Raw genomic sequence first — 19,566 nt, 5'->3', positions numbered from 1 at the left:
GCCTGCTTGTCTTCACTGCTGTTTCCTCCTCTGAGTTTAGCTCTCCCCTCCCTCTGGTCACAGCGGGTCGGGGGTCGGGGGGCCTAGGCTCTGGCCGCCCTGCAGCTGCCCCCCACCCCCACCCCGGGGGAAGTCCGCGTGGGGGCCCCGGGCCAGGAGGGCCAGTGACTCAGCCAGGACTCAGCCGGAATGGACCTTTTATTGTCTGATCTGGTGAAGTGCTCCCCACCCCCCATGGCCTCCGCTGCACCCCATGCGGCCCCCCAGGCCCCCACTCAGTCCTTGAACCTCCGGGCCGCCTGCATCTTGCGGTAGTAGCTCTCCGCCTCCGCCTCGGCCTCCCGCTCGCCCAGCGCCAGGCCGCCCGCCTTGCGCCTCAGCGTGGACTCGCGGCTGGCCGCCCCCAGCGCCCCGTCGGCCAGGCCCAGCGGGGGCAGCCCCTCGCCCGTGGCCAGGTTGACGGTGGCCACGGCCCCGAAGCGCGGCTCCTCCTGGTCCACGTCGCTGATGGACGAGCCGGGGGACACCCCCGGCGGCTTGGGCCCGCCGCGGAAGCCGCGAGCCAGGTCCCCCAGCTCGTAGCCCCCCTCGCCCTCCGCCTTGGCCGCGCCGCCCGCCGTCTTCCACTCCCAGGGCCCGTTGCCCGCAGACAGGTGGACCACCGGGTGGTGGGGCGCGTGTGCGTCGATGGTGACGATGCTGGCCGAGTCGCGGTCAGACGGCGACCGGTACTGCGAGGAGTCGGAGCTGGCGCTGGAGGACGAGGCCGTCTCGGCCGCCTTGGGCCCGGGCCCGCCCGGTGCCTTGGACATGGCGATCACCTGCAGCAGCCGCGGCGGGTTGGCCACGCGGGGCTGCGCGGACGCGGCGGCCACGGCGGCCCCGCTCTTCTCGGCCATCATGAGCCACTTGGCCCGCACGGCCGCGCTGCTCTTGGGGGACAGGCCGGCGGCCGCCTGCACCCCCTCCTCCGGGATGTGCACCAGCGGCTGGGGCCCCGCGCGCGGCGGGAGGATGACCCGGGGCCCGAGCCCCGGCCGAGCCTGGACGGTGGGGTAGAGGGAGGGCGGGGCCGGCCCCCCTTCCTCGCCCTCCTCCTCCTCCTCCTCCTCTTCCTCCTCCTCCTCTTCCTCCTCCTCCTCCTCCTCCTCCTCCTCCTCCGCCATGGGCTCCGCGGGGGCCCGCAGGTGCCCGGGGCTGGCCTCGTCGGGCAGGCCCAGGCCGCGGCCCTCCAGCGACTTCTGCTTCCACTCGCTGATGAGCTGCTTGGAGCGGGAGGCGTCGAGCGGCACGTGGATGGTCATGTGGCGGCGCGCGGGGTCGTCGAGCGAGGGCGTGCTGACGCGGGGCAGCGTGTGGCTGAAGGTGACCATGTTCTCCTTGCCCATGGGGCTGCGCGGCGCCAGCAGGTCCGCGTCCACGCTGGCCCGCTTCAGGCTGCCCAGGGAGCTCTTCTCCCTGGCCACGGGCCGGGGCACGCCTTCCAGCCGCCCGGGCGGGCCCAGCTCGTCGGTGCTCACGGACTTGTTCTGCTGGTACACCGAGTCGTGGCCCCGCTGCGTGAGCGCCCGCAGCGCGTCCTTGGCGGGCGCCGGCGCCACCGGCTTCTCCGCGCTCGGGGCCTGGAAGTTGCCCACCGCGTGGCAGGCCTGCGGGGCGGGGGGGAGGGAGGGCTGAGGCCGGGCTTCTCCCCGGGCCCCCACTCGCCAGGCCCGCCCGCGGGGGGAGGCCCGGCCCTCGGTGCGGAACCGGGTGCGGTCCCAGGCTTCCCCCGCGGGGCGCGCGGTCCGGCCACCCGGCCTCTCGACGTTGGGCAAGTCGGAGCCCCCAGATTCTGACTCCGGCATTCCGAGGGGGACACTCGCTGCCAGGGCAGGGCCAGGCCGCCGGCCTCCCCCCGGACCGCCCCGGGCCTTCCCCCGTGCCCTACCAGGTAGGCAGCGATGCCAGCCCCGATGAGGAAGCCCGCGTAGACGTCCACCGGGTGGCTGCGGTACTGCGTGATCTGGGTGAGGCCGCACACGCCCGCCGCGATGGCGAAGGCGAACACCAGGATGGGTTTCAGCAGCTTGGTGGTGTCCGAGATGACGGAGTTGAAGTACATCTGGGGGCGGGGGCGGGGGCGGGGGCGGGTCAGCGGAGGCCGCGCTGGGGCCCGACTCGGGCGGGGGCGGCCGGGACTCACCGACACGTAGACGGCGGCGAAGGCGGACAGCGTGGCGTGCTGCGAGGGGAAGGTCTTCCTGCAAGAGGCGGCGGGTGAGCGGCGGTGAGCGGCGGCTCCGGGCGCCCCGTGCCCTCCCGGGGCGGGGTGGGGGGGGAGCTCACCGGGCGGACAGGATGGCGTGGGTGTCGTGGCCGGAGCAGATGTCCTGCGTGATGTAGGGGTTGGCCTCACACGACGTGCCCAGCAGCGTGTAGTTGGGCTTGCACACGGTCAGGAAGAAGGGCGCGTGGTAGCCCGTGGCCAGCTGGATGACGTCGGTCACCAGGGCGGTGGCGCACAGGCCGAACACGTGCACGCCTGCGGGGCAGCGGGGTCAGGGCGGGGCGCGGGCACGCGGAGGGCGGGCGGGCTGCCGGCGGGGACTCACCCACAAACCGCACGGTGCGCCGCAGGAAGGAGTTGAAGCTGCAGCCCCCCGCGTGGATGCTGCCCTCCGCCCCGCCGGGGCCCCCGCCGCGGCCCCACAGCCGGGACTGCACGCAGTACAGCAGGCCCTCGCCGACCATGATCTGCCGACAGGGAGGCCTTCAGCCGCGGCCCGGGCGCCCGCCCCCCGCCCCCGCGCCCCCCGCCGCGCCCCGACCCACCGACGCCGCGGGGGCAGCAAAGGCCAAGCTGAGCAGCATGAGCAGCGGGATGAGCTCCTCGTTGGTCTCCACGTAGGGCATGGAGAGCGTGCGGTCGTAGCACTGGAAGCCCACCTTGGCCGGCTTGAAGAGGTCCGTCAGCTCCAGGAAGTACAGGGACACGACGGAAGACGCCACTATGGGGAGCTGCGGGCGGCGGCGGCCGGGGTCACCCTCCACGCCCCAGGCGCGGCCGGCCCCCTGCCCCCCATGGCGACCAGGGCCCATCGCCACCGGAGCGTGGGGCGCTGCGGGGCTCAGATCTGAGCAGGACCCCGGCCCTCCCCGCGCCCTGCACCTGCCCTCGGGCCAAGGCCCTCACTGCCCAGCACCCAGGGGCCCGGGCGGCGCCGTAACAGGGCCCCCGTCCAGCCCCGACCTTGGGGGCCCCGGGGGGGGGAGACGCCAAAGTTGGGTTTGTAGGAGCTGGGCTCGAGTCCAAGGAGCACGTATTGAGCGCCTGCTGCGTGCAGGATGAGGCCCGCGGCAGCAGAGTGAAGGGGTTCACGTTCACAGCCATCTGCTGGACTTGAATCCTGGCCCCACTGCTTCCCCGTGCCTCAGTTTCCTCAGCGGAAAGCAGGGATGATGGAGTCACCAGCTCCCAGGGCTTCAAGGTATAAGAACAGGTACGTCGGAGGTGCCTACGCCGCGCCCAGCGCCACGACTCCCTCCTCCGTGATCAGGGGCACAGTTGGCCGTTGTGGGGTGGCCAGACCTCGTCAGGCTGGGCCCGGGGTTTGAGGCGGGGCCTGGGCGGGTGCACGCGCTGAAACCCTCCGCAGGAGGGTCCTTGGGGGTGTAGCTCTGAGCCCGCGCCCCGGCTTCCAGGCGGTGTGGTTCCAGCTGTCGTGCCTGCCTCTGTCCTCTGCCCCCGACTCCGCCCCCCGGGACCCCACTGGAGGCGGCCACCCCTGGAAGGTCCCTCTGTGGCCCCCACTTGTCCCCGCATCCCGAGACCCTCACCCAGGAACACCGGAGAGCCCGTCGGGCCCAAAGGAAGAGGATCCACGAATGTCACGCACGTGAGGCTCCCGGGGGGAAAGCAAACCGGACCAGGCCCACGGCCTTGCATCGAGGACCCGTCAAACCGGTGCCACAGCAGACAAGGGCGCGCAAGACACTATGGCCTCTGTGGGGGGAGCCTTGGGGTCCTTCCTGAGAGACTGGCCTGCTCCCCAGGGACACAGGCCAGGCAGCCCCTGGATGTCCAGCTCCCTGGGGTGCTGGCTCGGGGCCGCTGGGTCAGCGGGAGGCTGAGCACCCCCCCCCCAGGAAAGAAGCCAGGAGCACACACTTGCCTGGAGAGGTGGCAGGCGGAGGGTTACATGTGTGACAGACGTGAGTGGGTGTGCAACGCTCTCAGGGAGGACCCAGATGAGAGCAGGGGGGTGAGGGGGGCTGCGGAGGGAGCGGCTCTGCAGCGACCCCATGACCCCCCATATGGGGACCCGAATGCAGACCCAAAAAACGATCAGACCTCCCACCCCTAGTGGGGAGACGAGCCGTGGCTGTGTGCGGGGTGGGGGGCGGTTGCTCGGCCTGGGCCCCGCTCATGCACCCACAGCCCACTGCCCGCCTGGGTGCCCGGTGGACGGGGGTGTGGCCACAGAAGATGTGGACGCCGGGTCCCAGGTGGGTAAGCGCCATGGCTGCCGTGAGCAGCGCTCAGTGGGCCAGGGGCTGCACCCACGTCTCCCGGTTGCCGCGTTCAGGAAGCCCTCCGAGGGCCAGGCCTGACCCACGAGACGGTGCCCGCCGGCCACCTGCCTTCCCCGCCGCAGAGGAGGGCCCTGAGCCCGGCCCCGGGCGGGCGGCGACCCAGCACCCGCTGCAGCCCCTGCAGGTGACGGAGCCCCCCAGGCCCCTCGGCTCCTCCCTCGGCCGCACAGCCCTGGGCGGCTCCGGCCCTGCTCACCCTGCGCAGCCCCAGCCCGGGCACCCTGGTGACACCCTGCCCACCCGGCTTCGGCGCACGCCCCCGGGTCCCCGGGTGCCCGGGTGCCCAGGCGGGGGCCGGGGCCTGTGCCCAGCGCGGCGCCGCCCCTCACCTCCACGAAGTAGAAGCAGGGCAGCAGCGTCATGCTGTCCTTCGGGGTCTTGTGCTTCTCCCTGGCGGCGATCATGGTGCGGCGGCTCGGCAGGCCCAGGCCGGGGCTGCGGGGACAAAGGCGCTGGAGGAGGGGACGCGCGGTCCGAGCCCGGCCGGGGGGACCCGCTGCGCGCCGCCTGCGGGGAGGGGCGGGCGGACGCGCGCCCGAGCCGCCCGGGGAAACTGAGGCCGGGGCGGTCCCCGCGGGCTCCCCCCGCGCACTGCGGCCCCGCGCGGCGATCCGGCCGGGCTCCCCCCGCATCCCAGACGGGGTCGGGCGGGGCCCCGGGGAGGGCGGGCCGGCGCGGTGCAGGGGGCCCGGCGGGGGCGCCCCGGGGCGGGGGGGAGGGCGGGGGCGGGGGGGCGGGGGCGGGCGGGGGCGGGGGGGGCGGGGGCGGGGGCGGGCGGCGCTGCACCCGCAGGCCCTCACCTGGCGCTCGGAGGGCGGAGCCGGCGTCGGCGCGGGGCGGGGGCTGCGGCGCGGAGAGCACAAAGCGCGGCCCCTCCCGCGGGTGGGGGCGGGGCGGGGAGGGGAGGGGCGGGGCGGGGAGGGGAGGGGCGGGGCGGGGCGGGGAGGGGAGGGGCGGGGAGGGGAGGGGGCCCGGCCGAGACCCCGCGCCCGCCGAGGCCGACGTGCGGCGCCAGGGGCGGGGCCCTTTGTCTCGGCGCGTCGGGGCCCGCGCGTGTGCGTCCGCGGCGGGGTCCTCAGGCGGCGCGGGGTGCGCGCGGGGCTCCCGCCTCGGCGGCCGGGGGGCCTGGGGTCTCGGGGGTCCTGGGGGGCCGGGGGGTCTCAGGGAGCTCAGGGGGCCCTGGGGTCTAGGAGGGCCTGGGGGTCCTCAGAGGGACTGGGGGTCTCAGGGGCACTGGAAGTCTCAGGGGTACCTCGGGGGTCCTGGGGGGTCCTCAGGGTCTTGGGGACCCTGGGGTCTAGCGGGGCCTGTGGGGCCTGGGGGTCTCAGGAGCCTGGGGGCCTCAGGGTCTTGGGGGGCCTGGGGGGCCTGGGGTCTCAGGGTACCTCGGGGGTCCTGGGGGGTCCTCAGGGTCTCAGGGAGCCTGGGGCCTCAGGGTCTTGGGGGCCTGGGGGCCTGGGGTCTCAGGGGTACCTCGGGGGTCCTGGGGGGTCTTCAGGGTCTTGGGGGGCCTAGGGGTCTCCAGAGGTCTCAGGGGGTCTCAGGGGGCCTGGGGATCCCCAGGGGGCGGCCTGGGGGATCTCAAGGGCCTAGAGCCCTCAGGCCTGGTAGGAGCAGGTTAGGGCTGCAGGGGGCGCTCCCTCCCCTCCTGGGCCCTCAGGTCAGCCTGGGGGGGGCCCAGGTCCATGTGCCCCCAGGTCTCCCCACCTCCGCTCCCTCCCTGGACACCGCTCACAGGCACGGTTCCATGGTGCAGTGTGGAGACAAGAGGCTGGGGGCTCGCCCTGGCTCCCAGCACCCCGGCTCTGCCTGCCACCCCACGGGTCCCGGACGCAGGACGCAGCCCAGGACGCAGCCTGATGGCCCAGGACGTGGGGGCGGCTTCCCCGGGGAGCAGGGGGCACCTGGGGCCTTGCTGCTGCCACATGTCGTGCCCACACGCCCACCCCACAGCACTGACTGGCTGCCCCTCCATTCCCAGTGGGGACCCCAAGGCCCAGGAAGCTGAAAGCCCCGTTCCACGTCACGGGGACCCTAAAGGACAGGATCTTATTCTGTTCATTTATTCATCATCTTTTGTTTTTTTTTTTTAATTCACCATCTCTTAAGCACCACTGTACACTGGACCCTGAAGACTGGCTGGGGAGCCCCTGGGACCAGGACGGACCCCAACTACCAGTCCCGAGGTTGCACCTCTCATTAGAGGGGGGGTGAGGGCTGCATTAATTGAGCGCCTACTGTTGTCGCCAGGTCTGTATTTCTGCTCAGCCATTTAGGCCCCGTCCGAGTCCTGGCTCGGACCCTTTTTGCTTCGAAAGACACAGCTCCGTGGGTTTTCCACGATGATCGTGTGTGTGGTGGCGAGCGAGTTCCAGGGGGCTCACACCCCACCGGCGCCTCAGTTTCTTCACCCACAAGTGGGCGTAACAGGTGCCGCGACCTGGCTGCCGCGCCTCTCGCCGGGCCTCGGTGTCCCCTGGAGCCGGAGCCGGGGCAGCAGTTGGGAATCCTGGTGTCGCAAGGCGGCCACAAACGGCCCTCCAGGCAGGAGGAGGGGGAGAAAGTGGGGCAATCGCTCTTGGCTGCTTCCTGGGGGTGGGAACTGGTCCCGGGACCCTCCTGATCCCGCGGGGCCTGGCGGAAAGGGTCCCGCTGGGGGGGACGGGGCCGGTGGCCCGCCGCAGCTGGGGAGCCCGGACGCGAGTCCGCGACACGAGGGAGCCAGGGACAGCTTCGAGCGGGAAACGCGGCCTGAGCGCAGCTGCTCAAACCCGGACCGTACTGGGGTGTCTGGGGGGCTCGGTCGGCCAGGTGGGGTCCTGCCCCCGGGGTCCTGGGATCAGCCCCGCGTCGGGCCCCGCCCCTCGGGGGCTCTGCTCCTCCCCCCGCTCGAGCTCTCTGTCTGTCTCCTTCTCTCAAATAAATAATAAAATAGAAATGTTAAAACATCAGCTGTTTTAAACTATGCCGGGCAATGGTTTTTTAATATTTTCATGGAGTTGTGCAACCATCACCACAGAACGTTCCATCACGCTCTGAGGAAACTGAGCCCTTCAGCCGTCGCCCCCCAGCCCCGGCCCCCCCCGAGCCCCCTCCCGGTGCGGGGACAAGCTCGTCCTGGACGAGTCACACACGTGTCCCACCCCTGGGGCCTCAGCGTCGTGGGCTCGGGGTCGTCCCCGGGGCGGCGTGGGGGCGCCTCGCTCCCTCGGGCGGCCGGGCGTCTGATGGGTGGGTGGACACGCCGCGTGCACCTGTTCACGAGCGCATGGACGTCGGGGCATCCGCCGCCCGCTGCGTGGACAGCACGTGTGCGTGTTTATCCGCGGCCCTGGTGTGGGGCCCCTGGGCACACCTGGTCCCCGAGGCGTGGGCTGCTCAGCGGCGCGACTGCAGAGCTCCCCGAGGAACCCCCAGACCGTGTCCCTGAGGCGCCCCCGTGGTGAAAACTCACTGTGTTGGCTGCAGGCCTCTGACACCCCTAAAACCACCGCACTGCACACCCTAAACGGGCGGCTTGCACCCCTGTGGACGTGTCCCCATGAAGCTGCCGGGAAGGTCAAACGTGGCGAAGTCCACGCGCGGGGCCAGGAGGCCTCGATCCCGGGCGGGGGAGCAGGGCGGCTCCGCGGCGCTCCGCCGGGGAGACTGAGGCCTGAGCCCCCATTATGAGCGGCGTCCACGCTTTCCTGCCGTGTTGCCTGTCGGCCCCCCCGCCGGCCAGGGGCTGTGGCCAGGGCTGTGTTCGGCAACGGTTAACCTCACGCACCCTCACCCACCCCCGGAGCGCTGGCTCGGTTTACAGAGGGGGAAACTGAGGCACGGGGCAGGACCATTGGAGGAGTCCAGGCAAGCCCTGGGAGCAGTTGGTGGTGGAGGCCTTGGGCAACTTCCTGTCTTCCTGCTGGGAGAGGCTGGCGCCATGCGGGGGGTGGGAGGGGGTGCGTGCTGGGGACAGGGTGCTGGGGAGGGGCGCCATGGGGGTTGCTCCTGGGGGAGGGGTGCTTGGGAGGGGGTGCCATGGGGGGGTGCTCCTGGGGGAGGGGTGCTGGGGGAGGGGCGCCATGGGGGGTGCTCCTGGGGGAGGGGTGCTGGGGGAGGGGAGCCATGGGGGGTGCTCCTGGGCGAGGGGTTCCCGGGAGGGGGTGCCCACTGCCCCGGTGTGGGCTCCCCTGCCCTGCCCACCGCCCCGCCCACCTGTCCTGTGAGCGCTCAGACCCTGGGCTGCGGGCACCCTCCAGGGCCAGCGAGTGCACGCCCCGGGCCGGGCACCCCGGTCAGCGCTGGGGCTCCAGGCCCAGGTGGAGGCACCGGGAGGCCTCAGCCCCTCCCCACTGTCCCTCCCCAGACCCAGAGGCAGACCTGCCCCAGTGGCCCTGGCCAGGCCACCTGTCCTCTCAGGCCGGAGGGGAGGGAGGCCCCGGGGGTTCCCAGGGATGGGCTGAGACCAAGGGTGCCCCCCAGTGGGCAACAGGCTCGGGGGACTCACGTCCGGGGAGGGGGCTGGGCCAGGCTCGGTCCTTGCTCCTGTCCTGCTTCTTGGGCTGCTGGTGACCAGTGACCAGTAGGTGACAGGGGGAGGGAGACGGGGGCTCCGGGGAGCGGAAGGCTCTCTGTCTCCTCTTCCGGACGCAGCAGGGGGTTCCCCGCCCGGCCCCGCGGTGGGTGTGAAGGGCTGGGGGGCTTTGCCCCAAAGACCTTAGTAGGGGCCAGCATGGCTGCTGTGGGGCCGGGGCCGGGGGCAGTCGGAGTGTCCTGCTGCTGCAGATGGGAACGCCGTGCCGGGTGGGGGTCGGGTGGGGCCTCCGTGCACAGTCCGGTCGCCAGCCTGGGGACCCCGCTGGCCTCCCCCGAACGCGTGTCCTGGTGCAGTGTCTCCGGGCGGTCACTCGGGGGCCCAGCGCCCTCCCCGCGGCACCCAGGCCTGCTCGCATCCCCACATCCTGACGGACTCCGTGTTGACATGCTTTGGCACGTGCTGTGGGGGGTGGTCCCGTCCTGTCCCGTCTACACGCGCGGGCGAGGGATCCCTGGGTGGCGCAGCGGTTTGGCGCCTGCCTTTGGCCCAGGGCGCGATCCTGGAGACCCGGGATCGAATCCCACGTCGGGCTCCCGGTGCATGGAGCCTGCTTCTCCCTCTGCCTGTGTCTCTGCCTTTCTCTCTCTCTCTGTGACTATCATAAATAAATTAAAATTAAAAAAAAAAAAAAAATAAATAAATAAATACACGCGGGCGAGCCCTAACCTGCGGGGCTCACCTCGTCCTCACGGCCGCCCGCGTCAGGAGCCGCCGTCCACGCGGACCAAAGAGGGGCCCGCCCCCTGCTCGCGGGGCCAGGCCTCGGTGCGTGGGGGACTGACCCGCTGTCCATGGGGTTTGCAGCCCAGACCACTGGGCGCGAGGAGCCCCGATGTCGTCCGCGTCACCGCAACCCCTTGGGACTGGGGTCACCCCAGGGTGTGCACTGACCAGCTGGCCGCAGCGTCCACAGGTTCCGGGTGCACTCGGGGGGCCGGGGCCGCGAGGACGTGCTTGTTCCCATGAAGGCGAGGGAAGGGGCTCCCAGGGGCCAGCGCTCTGCCCAGAGCTGCCCCGCGGCCCCCTGCCCCTCAGCTGGGCACCCCCGCACCCCGGCACCCCCGGGGCTCACCCAGAGTGGCCACCAGGTTCAGTGGAGCACCCGTTGCCCCGGGTTACGGATGGAGACACTGAGGCCCGGGGAGGAACGTTGGTGACTCGGAACCCGCTTGTCCGGGCTGGGGCCTAACGAGCTCACCTGCCGTCATGGTTCGCACCCGTCCCGCCTGCAGCGCCACGCTGACACGGGCAGGGGGAGAAACTGAGGCACGCCCTGCAGGCTGGGCCTCCTGGGTGCTGGCGGGTCCGCTGCGTCCGTGGGCCCCACCCGCCCGCCCGGGCGTTGCCTGTTGCGTCACCCTCCCCCCAGCACCCTCCCCTCTGCCGCCACCCAAGCTGCGGGAGGACCCGCAGCGAGCTCCCGCCTCCGCCTCGCGCCCGTCCCCGCCCCCACCGGGCGCCAGAGCAGAGCCGAGGGGGGTGGGGGGCCGCGAGCCGGCAGCAGGTCCGAGTCTGTCCTTCTGTCCTTCCGGCCTCCTCCTTCCAGTTTTATTTAAATGTACTTCACATTCCGTGCGAATCATCCTGCAATTCGGGGGCTTTGGCACATTCACAAAGTTGCGCAACCACCACCTCTGATTCCAGAACATTCCATCAGCCCAACGGCAACGCCAACCCCATCAGCTGTCACCCCCAGCCCCCCCAGCTCCACCCCATCCGTGGACGAGCCCGTCATGCACGTGTCACACGTGTGGACTCACACCCCGCGGGGCCTCCTGTGTCTGGTGCCCTCCCTGAGCGTCGGGGACTCGGGGTCCGTCCCTGGGGGGGGCCTCGCTCCTGCAGGTGGCCGGGGACACCCCGTGGGGGAGCGGGTGTGTATCTGCTCCTCATACTCCTGCGTCTACTACATAACCGAAGCCCCGTGAGGCATGGCTGACCTTGGGGTCCCTTTACAGCTGGGGAAACCGAGGCCCTAAGTGCCTTGCCAGTGTGTTAGTGCAACAGGACGAGGGTTGGCAAGGAGAGGCCTGGGCCTTCGAGCAGGTGAGCAGCCCAGGCGGGCTTGGGGGGCCAATCCGGGCGCCAGCCCCTCCCGGCGGGGGCCGTGGGGCGGCCCGTCCAGTGCTGCCCTGGAGCCGCGCCCAAGCCCAGGAGTCTGCGTACACAGAAAGAGGCCAATAAAGCCCTGCTGTCGCCTGGTCCCCCTCGGCCACGGGTCCTAGAGGAAGCTGCAGACTCAAAACTCCCCTGACGCAGCCCCACCCCTGCCCCTGCCCCCAGCCCTGCGGCCGCCGCCCTGCCTGTGTCCCTCCAGGGGGGAGCGCGGCCCAGGGTCCCCAGCACCCAAGTTCCCAATTGTAGATTCGTGGAGGGCCCAGGTCACGCAGGGACTCTTCCCGGACGCCAGCGCTGCCGGGGTGACCCTGATTTCGCTGCTACCCATCTCTGGGCCTCAGTTTCCTTTTCTAGAAAATGGAGTCCCCCTAGCCATTGCCCAGCCAGGCCCTCGGGGGACAGCTTGGGGACTCCCGGCTTGGGGACTGCGCAAGCACCAGGCCGCGGGAACGTGGGTCCCAGCAGGGGCCGGGCTGGGGGTTGGGGGAGCCTTGGGGGGCTTCCTGGAGGCAGGGGCAGGGCGAGTGCCAGGGGCACGGGCTTCCTGGAGGCGGTGGAGGGGACAGCGGGCTGGTGGGTGCGGGACTGGGCCTAGGGGACAGGTCAGAGGCGGCTGGGAGGGCGCAGCGGTCGCGGTGCGGCAGCGGGAGGCAGCACCTTCTGTCCTGACCACCTCTGCTGCCACCCGGTGGCGTGATGCAAACTCGGGCCGCGACAAGCCGCCGGGTGGGGACAGGAGCCGTCACAGCTGGCAGCCGCGGCCCACTCCCGGGGATGCTGACGCGTGTCAGGAGGGTGCCAGGAATTTCCCGAATTTCCCAGGAGCCCAAGGCAGGGAGGTGGTTTCTAGACAAAGCCCAGGGGGACCCTTCGTGCCCAGGGAGGGGGCAGTGAGGTCGAGTGGGGGGCGTCCATGGCCCGTGACGGGAACGGAGACCTGCAGCTGGAAGGCCCTTGAGGCTGCTCTGGAGGGGTCGGACCCAGAAGGGGAGGGGGCCGCGGTGCCGGGAGGGGGGCAGTCCCCACACTTGAGGTCCCCGCGCCCCCGAGGACGTTCTTACCGTGGCCTGAGTGACGCCGGTGAGGTGCCCGCATCCCCAGGGCCCCGAGTGGACGTAGAGCCCCGCCCGCCTGCGCCCCTCGCGGCGGCCACCCCCCGCCCCGCAGGTGGCTAACGGGTAGTGACCCTCGAGGACGCCACTTTGTCACCCGCGTCCATTTATCCTCATTTTGCCCCCAGAGCCTGTCGCTCATGCGTGTTGTAGAGACGGGGACATGGAGGTGCACACGGGTCCAGTCCGCGGCCTGCACGGGTGCAGCAGGCGAGTGGCCACCGCAGGAGAGTCCACACACTGCACCCCCGCGACAGGGATGCACAGAGTACACGGGTGCTCAGTAGATGCAGCTGGGGGTACACCTCCAGGGACACGGCTGCCCCCCTTCCGTCCACCCGACCCCACACGGGGGCTTACAAGGCTCCAGGGACCTTCAGGGACGAGGGTGGGGGTCCCGCCGGGAGGGGAGGGGCAGGATGGGGGGGGCATGGGGCCCTGGGACCCTGGGGACACCGAGCGCGGGCTCCGGGCGGCTGGGGCATCTGCCCAGCCCGGACAGTGGGGGCCCCCGGTGGCCCCAGCCCGGGCACCCCCCGATCCGTTCGCGCCTTCCCTAGCCTCAAGCCAGCAGGACGTTGCCTCTTGCGACAGCAGCTGGCAGCCTCCTGGGGGAGGCGGGAAGTGGAGCAGGGGTGGGGGGGATGGGGGAGCGGGCCTGGGGGACTGCCGGCCGCCATCCTGCTGTGACCTGGGGGGGCTGGGGCGAGCTCACATCTCAGGTGGGGGCCCAGCCGCCCTGCCGCCCCCAGGGGACGTTGGGGCAGTGCACACGGCCCTGGGTAAACCGAGGCAGCCAGGGGTCCCGCCAAGGTCTGTCGGGCGCAGGGTGCCGGTTTCAGTGACGTCACAGGACGCCCCACTGAGCGTGGACGTGGAGGTCGGCGGCTCGCCCCTGGACGGCCCGTCCTGCGCAGCCCTGGGGACCCGCTCACAGTGACAGCCTGGGAACGTCCCGCCCTCCGGGCCTCCCGCCCCCGCCTCCCCTCATCCCCGGGGGGCACAGGAAGTGGGGACACCTGGCCCCTCCATGGGGCAACGGCAACGGCCAGCGGGGCCTATAAGAGGGGCCGGGGGCCCGGGGCCGCGACACCACTGCCGCCCGGCCATGACTGCCCACCGAGTGCCCGCCGGCCCTGCCCTGGGCCCGCTGCTGCTGCTGGCCACGCTGCTGCCCGGTGAGTGGGCGCGGCCGCCCGCACCCTCGTCCTCGGTCCCCTGATCTCAGCCAAGCCCGCGAGGAGCCCTGGGGCCCGCGAGGGCCACGGGCCGGGGGCCCCCGGCGCTCACCGCCCCCGTGTGTCCTCAGGAGCCGCTCTGGCCTCGGAGATCGTGGGTGGCCGCCCGGCCCAGCCCCACGCATGGCCCTTCATGGCGTCCCTGCAGCGGCGTGGAGGCCACTTCTGTGGTGGGACCCTCATCGCCCCCAACTTCGTCATGTCGGCGGCCCACTGCGTGGACGGCTTGTGAGTCCCCCCGGCTCCCGCCGCCTTCCCCGGAGACTCGTTTCCACCTCTGTGTAATCGGGACACGGTGACACCAGGGCCCCGAGGTCCTCCCAGGGGCTGCCCTGTGCCCCCCGTGCTCCCCGTCCCCTCCCTCTGCTCCCGTGTCCTCCCTGTGCCCTCCCCGTGCCCCCGTGCCCTCCCTGTGCCCCCTGTGCCCTCCCTGTGCCCCCCCCATGCCCACATTAGTGCACCTCCCCTGCCGGGTCCAGAGGGTGCGGTCCGTGCAGACCCTCCTGGGCTCGGGGGGCACAGCTGAGGCCTGGGGTGTCCCCACTGCCAGGGCCACCTCGAATCACGCCGTCTGTTTGCCGCAGGAACTTCCGGTCGGTGGTGGTGGTGCTGGGGGCGCATGACCTGGGGGCGCGCGAGCCCACCAGGCAGTCGTTCACCGTCCAGCGGGTCTTTGAAAACGGCTTCAACCCCATCAGGCTGGTGAACGACATCGTGCTCCTGCAGGTGAGCCGCTGGGCAGGGCGCCCGGGGGTCGGGGCGCTGTCCCTGCCACGTCCCCTCCCGGTGCCTCGGCCTCCACCGCTGGACGGGAGGACCCCGCCCCCGGGGCTCTGGGAACTGAGGTGGCGCCGGAGGCGCTGAGCCTCGGCCCATCAACAAACTTGTATTTCGTGCGGCCGAGCACGTGGACCAGGAGCCTCTAGGATGAAACCCTCCCTCCCCCACCGCTTGCGGAGTTACTATTCCCTGGGAAGGTTCTAGAACAAGGGCTGTCTTGTCATGGCTGCTGCCCACGGTGTGTGCCGTCGAGTGCCCACCGTGCGCTGCGTTCAAGGCACGTCCACGTCCGGAGATGCTCAGAGCCCCTGTGCTTGCTCCCACTGCGCATCTGGGGAGACTGAGGCCCCGGAGGGGAGGTCATGACCCTGATGCCCCGACCCGCCCCCCGCAGCTCAACGGCTCGGCCACCATCAACGCCAACGTGCAGGTGGCCAGGCTGCCCGCCCAGAATCAAGGCGTGGGCAGCGGCGTGCAGTGCCTGGCCATGGGCTGGGGCCAACTGGGCACGACCCGGCCGCCGCCCAGGATCCTACAGGAGCTCAACGTGACCGTGGTGACCACCCTGTGCCGCCGCTCCAACGTGTGCACGCTGGTGCCACGCCGGCAGGCCGGCATCTGCTTCGTACGTACCCCGGCCCCCGGGTGCCCTCCCTGCTCCCCCCTCGTGGCCCCCGAGCGTGGACGCGCGGCCTGCCAACCCCGTCTGTGTCCACAGGGGGACTCCGGGGGGCCCCTGGTCTGCAACGGGCTGATCCAGGGCATCGACTCCTTCATCCGCGGCAGCTGCGGCTCCGGGTTCTTCCCCGACGCCTTCGCCCCCGTCGCTCAGTTCGTGGACTGGATCAACTCCATCATCCGCCGCCCGCTCGCCCTCCCGCCCGCGCGCCCCGGCCAGCAGGACCCCGAACCAGGCGCCGCCCACACGCCGCCCACCCCGCATCGCCCGCATCCCACCCAATAAAGCCCTCCCTGGTTGTGAGAACGTGTCCGGGTGTTTGTGGCGGCGCGGCTGGGGCGTCTCGTGAGCCTGCTGCCCCCAAGGGCAGCCAATTCAGGGCATCGGGGAAGGGGCGCCGATTGCCGTTCCTGGTTGCCAGGCTCCCGGATGGAACCGCGGCAGCTGCTGAGGCCTGCGCTGCGGCAGGTGCGCCCCGAGGGCCCCGGCTGGCCCTCTGTGTCCCCGGCAGGTGACGAGGTGCAGGTCCAGGCAGGGGTGAAGCCGCGCGCGGGAGCCCACGCTGGAGCCCCAGCTCTGTGACTGGTCAACTTCCCTGAGCCCGTTTCCTTTTTTAAGTTTTTTATTTTATTTATTTTTTAATTTTAAATTTTCTTTATTTTTTAAAAAGATTTTATTTGTTTATTCATAAGAGACATACAGAGAGACAGAGAGGTTGAGAGAGGGAGACCGGCAGAGACCCAGGCAGAGGGAGAAGCAGGCTCCCTGCGGGGAGCCCGAGGCGGGACTCGATCCCGGACCCGGGGTCACGCCCCGGGCCAGAGGCAGATGCTCACCCGCCGAGCCCCACAGGCACCCCCCACCCCGAGCCTGTTTCCCTGCAGGAAGGACCGAGGCGAGGGTCCGCGTCCCAGCCGCCCCCCACCTGCACTCCTGCTGGAGATTGTGGCCCGGGCTCCCGGGCGGGGCTCTGGCCCCGGGGGCCCCACGGCCTTGGCCAGTCCCTGGCAGCCCCCTCCCCACGCGGTGTCCGGCTGCCGTGCGATTGGCCTTTCATCCTAGTACTGCACCATATACCCTGGTGGTGTCTCCGCGGCCACTGGGCCCCTGGGGGTGCTCGGGGCCCTTTGTCAAACCGCCGTCTTGCCGAGGCGTCCCCAGGCCTTGCTGCGATTCCCACCTCTTCCAGGAGCTGGGCTCCATCCCCTCCAGGACTTGTTTGGCTTCTGACCTCAACAAGGAAACCTGTCAGGATCTAGCAGATCACGGTCCTGTTCTGTCCATCCTTCTCTGTGTATGAAACAGTCCACGGCGAAGAGAAAGAAGGGCAACGTTGCGCAATGCGCCCATTGGGGACGTCCAAGGTCCACCCCACCCTCGTGGTCCCAGCACTGGCCCCGCCGTGGGTTCATGAGACGTGGATCCGTCGTCCCCCCCTGCTAGAGAGGGCCATGTAACCCTTGGCTGACCAGAATCTGCCATCCCTTGCTCACAGCGATTGGTTTGGGAGGGGACACGTGAGGGAAACTCAGCTAATCAGACACGGCCTGGACAAGTTGGCTGGAAGGATGGAGGATTTGGGAGGGGCCTGCCCAGCCACTGGGCTGGGTCTGGGGCTTTTGGGGTCACAACGAGGGAGACTGGTGAGGAGAAAAGCCACCGAGGAGGAAAGGAGAAACCAGAGACAGAGATAGTTCAGGCTCCTGGATCAAGCCACACCTGAAGGTAGGCCCCCTGAAATTCCCATTTAAATTTCCTTGTTGAAGACTCTACCGAGTTCAACTTGGTTGTTTTTCTAAGAAATTTTATTTCTTTGAGAGAGAGAGAGAGACAGAGAGACAGAGATGGAGAGAGAACAGGAACGGGCAGTGGGGAGGGGCAGAGGAGCAGCAGGCTCCTCGCTGAGCAGGGAGCCCAGGACCCGGGGATCGTGATCTGAGCCGAAGACGCACGCATCACCGACTGAGCCAGCCACCCAGGCGCCCCTCGGCTTGGCTTTTCTGTCACTTGTAGCCCACAGTCCCTCGAGCTGCCTCGACAGGCCGCCTCTTTAATATGCGCCTCGTTGGGGTGTCAGGCCCCCGCGCCCCCAGGGACGAGCATGTCAGGCCACCTCCCATCCCCACCCCGACCTCTCCTCCAAGTTGGGGGAGGAAGAGAAACAAGAGAAGGGCGGAAATATGAGGAAGTTGGTTGTTTACAAACTGTGGTCTCCAGCTGCTGTTGCAAAACTTGGGGCGGGGAGAGCACCCTGGGGAGATGGGGGGGGCAGCGGGGGGCCGGGCCTGCTCCGGCCTCTGCGCATCCTGGGCTCGGCTGCCACAGGGCCAGCAGGTGGGTGTGTGGAGCGCTGCCCCCCGCCCGGCTCACACGCGTGCCCGTCCCAGGCCCCACGGCGGCAGCATGGCCCTCCGCCTCCGCCCGGTGCCCCTGGTGCCCCTGGTGCCCCTGGTGCTGCTGGGAGCCGCCCTGTGTGGTGAGTGGACCTGGGCCCAGGGGACCGGGCGCGGCGGGCAGCGGGGAGGCGCGGCTCCACCTGGACGGAGGGCTCTGCTCGTTAGGGACTCCCCGAGGCGGGAGCGCCAGGGCCGAGCTCTGCCCACGCGGGTCCCACGCAGGACGCAGCCCCGCGGGCCGAGCTCGCGCTGAGCCCGAGGCGCCGCGTGGGGCGCGGGCTTGGCCCTGATCCCCCGTCACCCGCCCCCCGCCTGCCCCCTCCCACCCGCAGCCGCGCAGCCTCGTGGGCGCATCCTGGGCGGGCGCGAGGCCGCGTCCCACGCGCGGCCCTACATGGCGTCGGTGCAGGTGGACGGCAAGCACGTGTGCGGCGGCTTCCTGGTGTCGGAGCGCTGGGTGCTGAGCGCGGCGCACTGCCTGGAGGACGTGTGAGCGGCGGGACCGGGCGGGGCCGCGGCGGGACGGGCTGGGGGCCGCGGACGGGGCTGTGACGCGAACCCCGCTCCCAGGGCCGACGGGAAGGTGCGGGTGCTCCTGGGCGCGCACTCGCTGTCGCAGCCGGAGCCGTCCAAGCGCTGGTACGACGTGCAGCGGGCGGTGCCCCACCCCGACAGCCGGCGCGACACCATCGAGCACGACCTCCTCCTGCTGCAGGTCAGCCACCTGGGCCGCCACCTGGGCCGCCGTCCCGCCCCCGTCCCCGCGCCCGCCCCCGCCCCCGCGCCGCCCTGACCCCGCTCCGCCCCCTCCGCAGCTGTCCGAGGACGCCGAGCTGGGCCCCGCCGTGCAGCCCCTGCGCTGGCAGCGCGAGGACCGCGACGTGGCGGCCGGCACACTCTGCGACGTGGCGGGCTGGGGCGTGGTCAGCCACACCGGCCGCCGGCCCGACCGCCTGCAGCACCTGCTCCTGCCGGTGCTCGACCGCGCCACCTGCAACCTGCGCACGTACCACGACGGCACCATCACCGAGCGCATGATGTGCGCGGAGAGCAACCGCCGCGACAGCTGCAAGGTGCGCGGGCGGGGCGGGGCCACCGAGGGTGCGGGGCCGGCAGGGTGGGGCGGGGCCACGGAGGGGCGGGGCCGGCAGGGTGGGGGCGGGGCCACCGAGGGTGCGGGGCGGCGCCACCGAGGGGCGGGGCCCGACGGGGTGGGGCGGGGCCACTGAGGGGCGGGGCCGGCAGGGTGGGGCGGGGCCACCGAGGGGCGGGTCCGGCAGGGTGGGGGCGGGGCCACCGAGGGCGGGGCCGGCAGGGTGGGGGCTGGGCCACCGAGGGGCGGGGCCGGCAGGGTGGGGGCGGGGCCACCGAGGGTTTGGGGCCGGCAGGGCGGGGGCGGGGCCACCGAGGGTGCGGGGCCGGCAGGGCGGGGGCGGGGCCACCGAGGGTGCGGGGCCGGCAGGGCGGGGGCGGGGCCACCGAGGGGCGGGGCCGGCAGGGCGGGGGCGGGGCCACCGAGGGGGCGGGGCCGGCAGGGCGGGGGCGGGGCCACCGAGGGGCGGGGCCCGACCCGGGTCAGAGCAGGTGCGCAGGCGAGGGGCGATGCCGCGGGCGCCGCGCTCACGGCCGGTCCCCGCAGGGCGACTCCGGGGGCCCGCTGGTGTGCGGCGGCGTGGCCGAGGCCGTGGTCACCTCGGGCTCGCGCGTGTGCGGCAACCGCAAGAAGCCCGGCATCTACACGCGCGTGGCGAGCTACGCGGCCTGGATCGACGGCGTGCTGGCCGGGGGCGCGGCGGCCTGAGGAGGCCCGGGGGGCGGCGGTCGCGGGCGCCGAGCAATAAAGTCCTGTCCTGCATGAGCCCCGCCTGCTGAGCACGCGCCGCCGGCCGCGGGGCGGGGACCCGAGGGCGCAGGTCCCCGCGCGGCCGCACGGGGGCGCCCCGAGTCTTCCGCCCGAGGTGGAGGGGCTGGGCGGGGGGTCCACGCGGAGGTGCCCCCTCCGCTCAGCGGATGTCCGGCCTCCTCCGTCGGGTCTTCCCCACCGTGTGCGGGGCCCTGCTCCGGACTGAGCACCCTCTGAAGTCAAGCT

General features: G+C 71.6%; 3 protein-coding genes across 4 annotated transcripts; 2 read left to right on the top strand and 1 right to left on the bottom strand.

Annotated features, from left to right (window-relative positions):
* Positions 1-204: 204 nt before the first annotated feature.
* PLPPR3 (phospholipid phosphatase related 3) lies at positions 205-5,394 on the bottom strand. Of its 2 annotated transcripts, none has more exons than XM_055342674.1 (7): positions 5,376-5,394; positions 4,905-5,010; positions 2,815-3,000; positions 2,595-2,736; positions 2,329-2,524; positions 1,931-2,243; positions 205-1,649 (listed from the first exon to the last, which is right to left on the bottom strand). In XM_055342674.1, the coding sequence occupies exons 2-7, from the start codon at positions 4,977-4,979 to the stop codon at positions 276-278; spliced, it is 2,286 nt and encodes a 761-aa protein (XP_055198649.1). In that variant the 5' UTR covers positions 4,980-5,010; positions 5,376-5,394; the 3' UTR covers positions 205-275. The 2 variants fall into 2 exon arrangements, with proteins under 2 accessions (XP_055198649.1, XP_055198650.1); XM_055342675.1 differs by lacking the exon at positions 5,376-5,394 and having other exon boundaries at positions 208-1,649; positions 1,931-2,104; positions 2,186-2,243; positions 4,905-5,178.
* An 8,098-nt stretch (positions 5,395-13,492) lies between these two features.
* LOC129521404 (neutrophil elastase-like) lies at positions 13,493-15,366 on the top strand. The gene is made up of 5 exons (XM_055342763.1): positions 13,493-13,562; positions 13,694-13,850; positions 14,207-14,348; positions 14,797-15,027; positions 15,121-15,366. The coding sequence occupies exons 1-5, from the start codon at positions 13,493-13,495 to the stop codon at positions 15,364-15,366; spliced, it is 846 nt and encodes a 281-aa protein (XP_055198738.1).
* A 1,295-nt stretch (positions 15,367-16,661) lies between these two features.
* CFD (complement factor D) lies at positions 16,662-19,335 on the top strand. The gene is made up of 6 exons (XM_055343362.1): positions 16,662-16,806; positions 17,469-17,557; positions 17,810-17,966; positions 18,048-18,192; positions 18,293-18,550; positions 19,117-19,335. Exons 2-6 carry the CDS (start codon positions 17,485-17,487, stop codon positions 19,276-19,278), a joined length of 795 nt encoding a protein of 264 aa, XP_055199337.1. The 5' UTR covers positions 16,662-16,806; positions 17,469-17,484; the 3' UTR covers positions 19,279-19,335.
* Positions 19,336-19,566: the final 231 nt, after the last annotated feature.

Source organism: Nyctereutes procyonoides, unplaced genomic scaffold, assembly GCF_905146905.1.
Source record: "Nyctereutes procyonoides isolate TBG_1078 unplaced genomic scaffold, NYPRO_anot_genome, whole genome shotgun sequence".
Classification (NCBI taxonomy): domain Eukaryota; kingdom Metazoa; phylum Chordata; class Mammalia; order Carnivora; family Canidae; genus Nyctereutes; species Nyctereutes procyonoides.
The sequence above is the reverse complement of the archived record's forward strand: the minus strand, read 5'-3'. Positions and strand labels throughout refer to the sequence as shown.

What these genes read in the sequence shown, in the direction of transcription:
- PLPPR3 (XM_055342674.1), bottom strand. Translation starts at nt 4,979, where the DNA reads ATGATCGCCGCCAGGGAGAAGCACAAGACCCCGAAGGACAGCATGACG. An exon ending in GCGCACCGTGCGGTTTGTGG is followed by an intron (nt 2,525 to 2,594) that starts GTGAGTCCCCGC and finishes GCTGCCCCGCAG; the next exon opens with GCGTGCACGTGTTCGGCCTG. An exon ending in CACGCCATCCTGTCCGCCCG is followed by an intron (nt 2,244 to 2,328) that starts GTGAGCTCCCCC and finishes CGCCTCTTGCAG; the next exon opens with GAAGACCTTCCCCTCGCAGC.
- LOC129521404 (XM_055342763.1), top strand. Translation starts at nt 13,493, where the DNA reads ATGACTGCCCACCGAGTGCCCGCCGGCCCTGCCCTGGGCCCGCTGCTG. An exon ending in GCTGGCCACGCTGCTGCCCG is followed by an intron (nt 13,563 to 13,693) that starts GTGAGTGGGCGC and finishes GTGTGTCCTCAG; the next exon opens with GAGCCGCTCTGGCCTCGGAG. An exon ending in GGCAGGCCGGCATCTGCTTC is followed by an intron (nt 15,028 to 15,120) that starts GTACGTACCCCG and finishes CTGTGTCCACAG; the next exon opens with GGGGACTCCGGGGGGCCCCT.
- CFD (XM_055343362.1), top strand. Translation starts at nt 17,485, where the DNA reads ATGGCCCTCCGCCTCCGCCCGGTGCCCCTGGTGCCCCTGGTGCCCCTG. An exon ending in GCGCACTGCCTGGAGGACGT is followed by an intron (nt 17,967 to 18,047) that starts GTGAGCGGCGGG and finishes CCCCGCTCCCAG; the next exon opens with GGCCGACGGGAAGGTGCGGG. An exon ending in ACCGCCGCGACAGCTGCAAG is followed by an intron (nt 18,551 to 19,116) that starts GTGCGCGGGCGG and finishes CGGTCCCCGCAG; the next exon opens with GGCGACTCCGGGGGCCCGCT.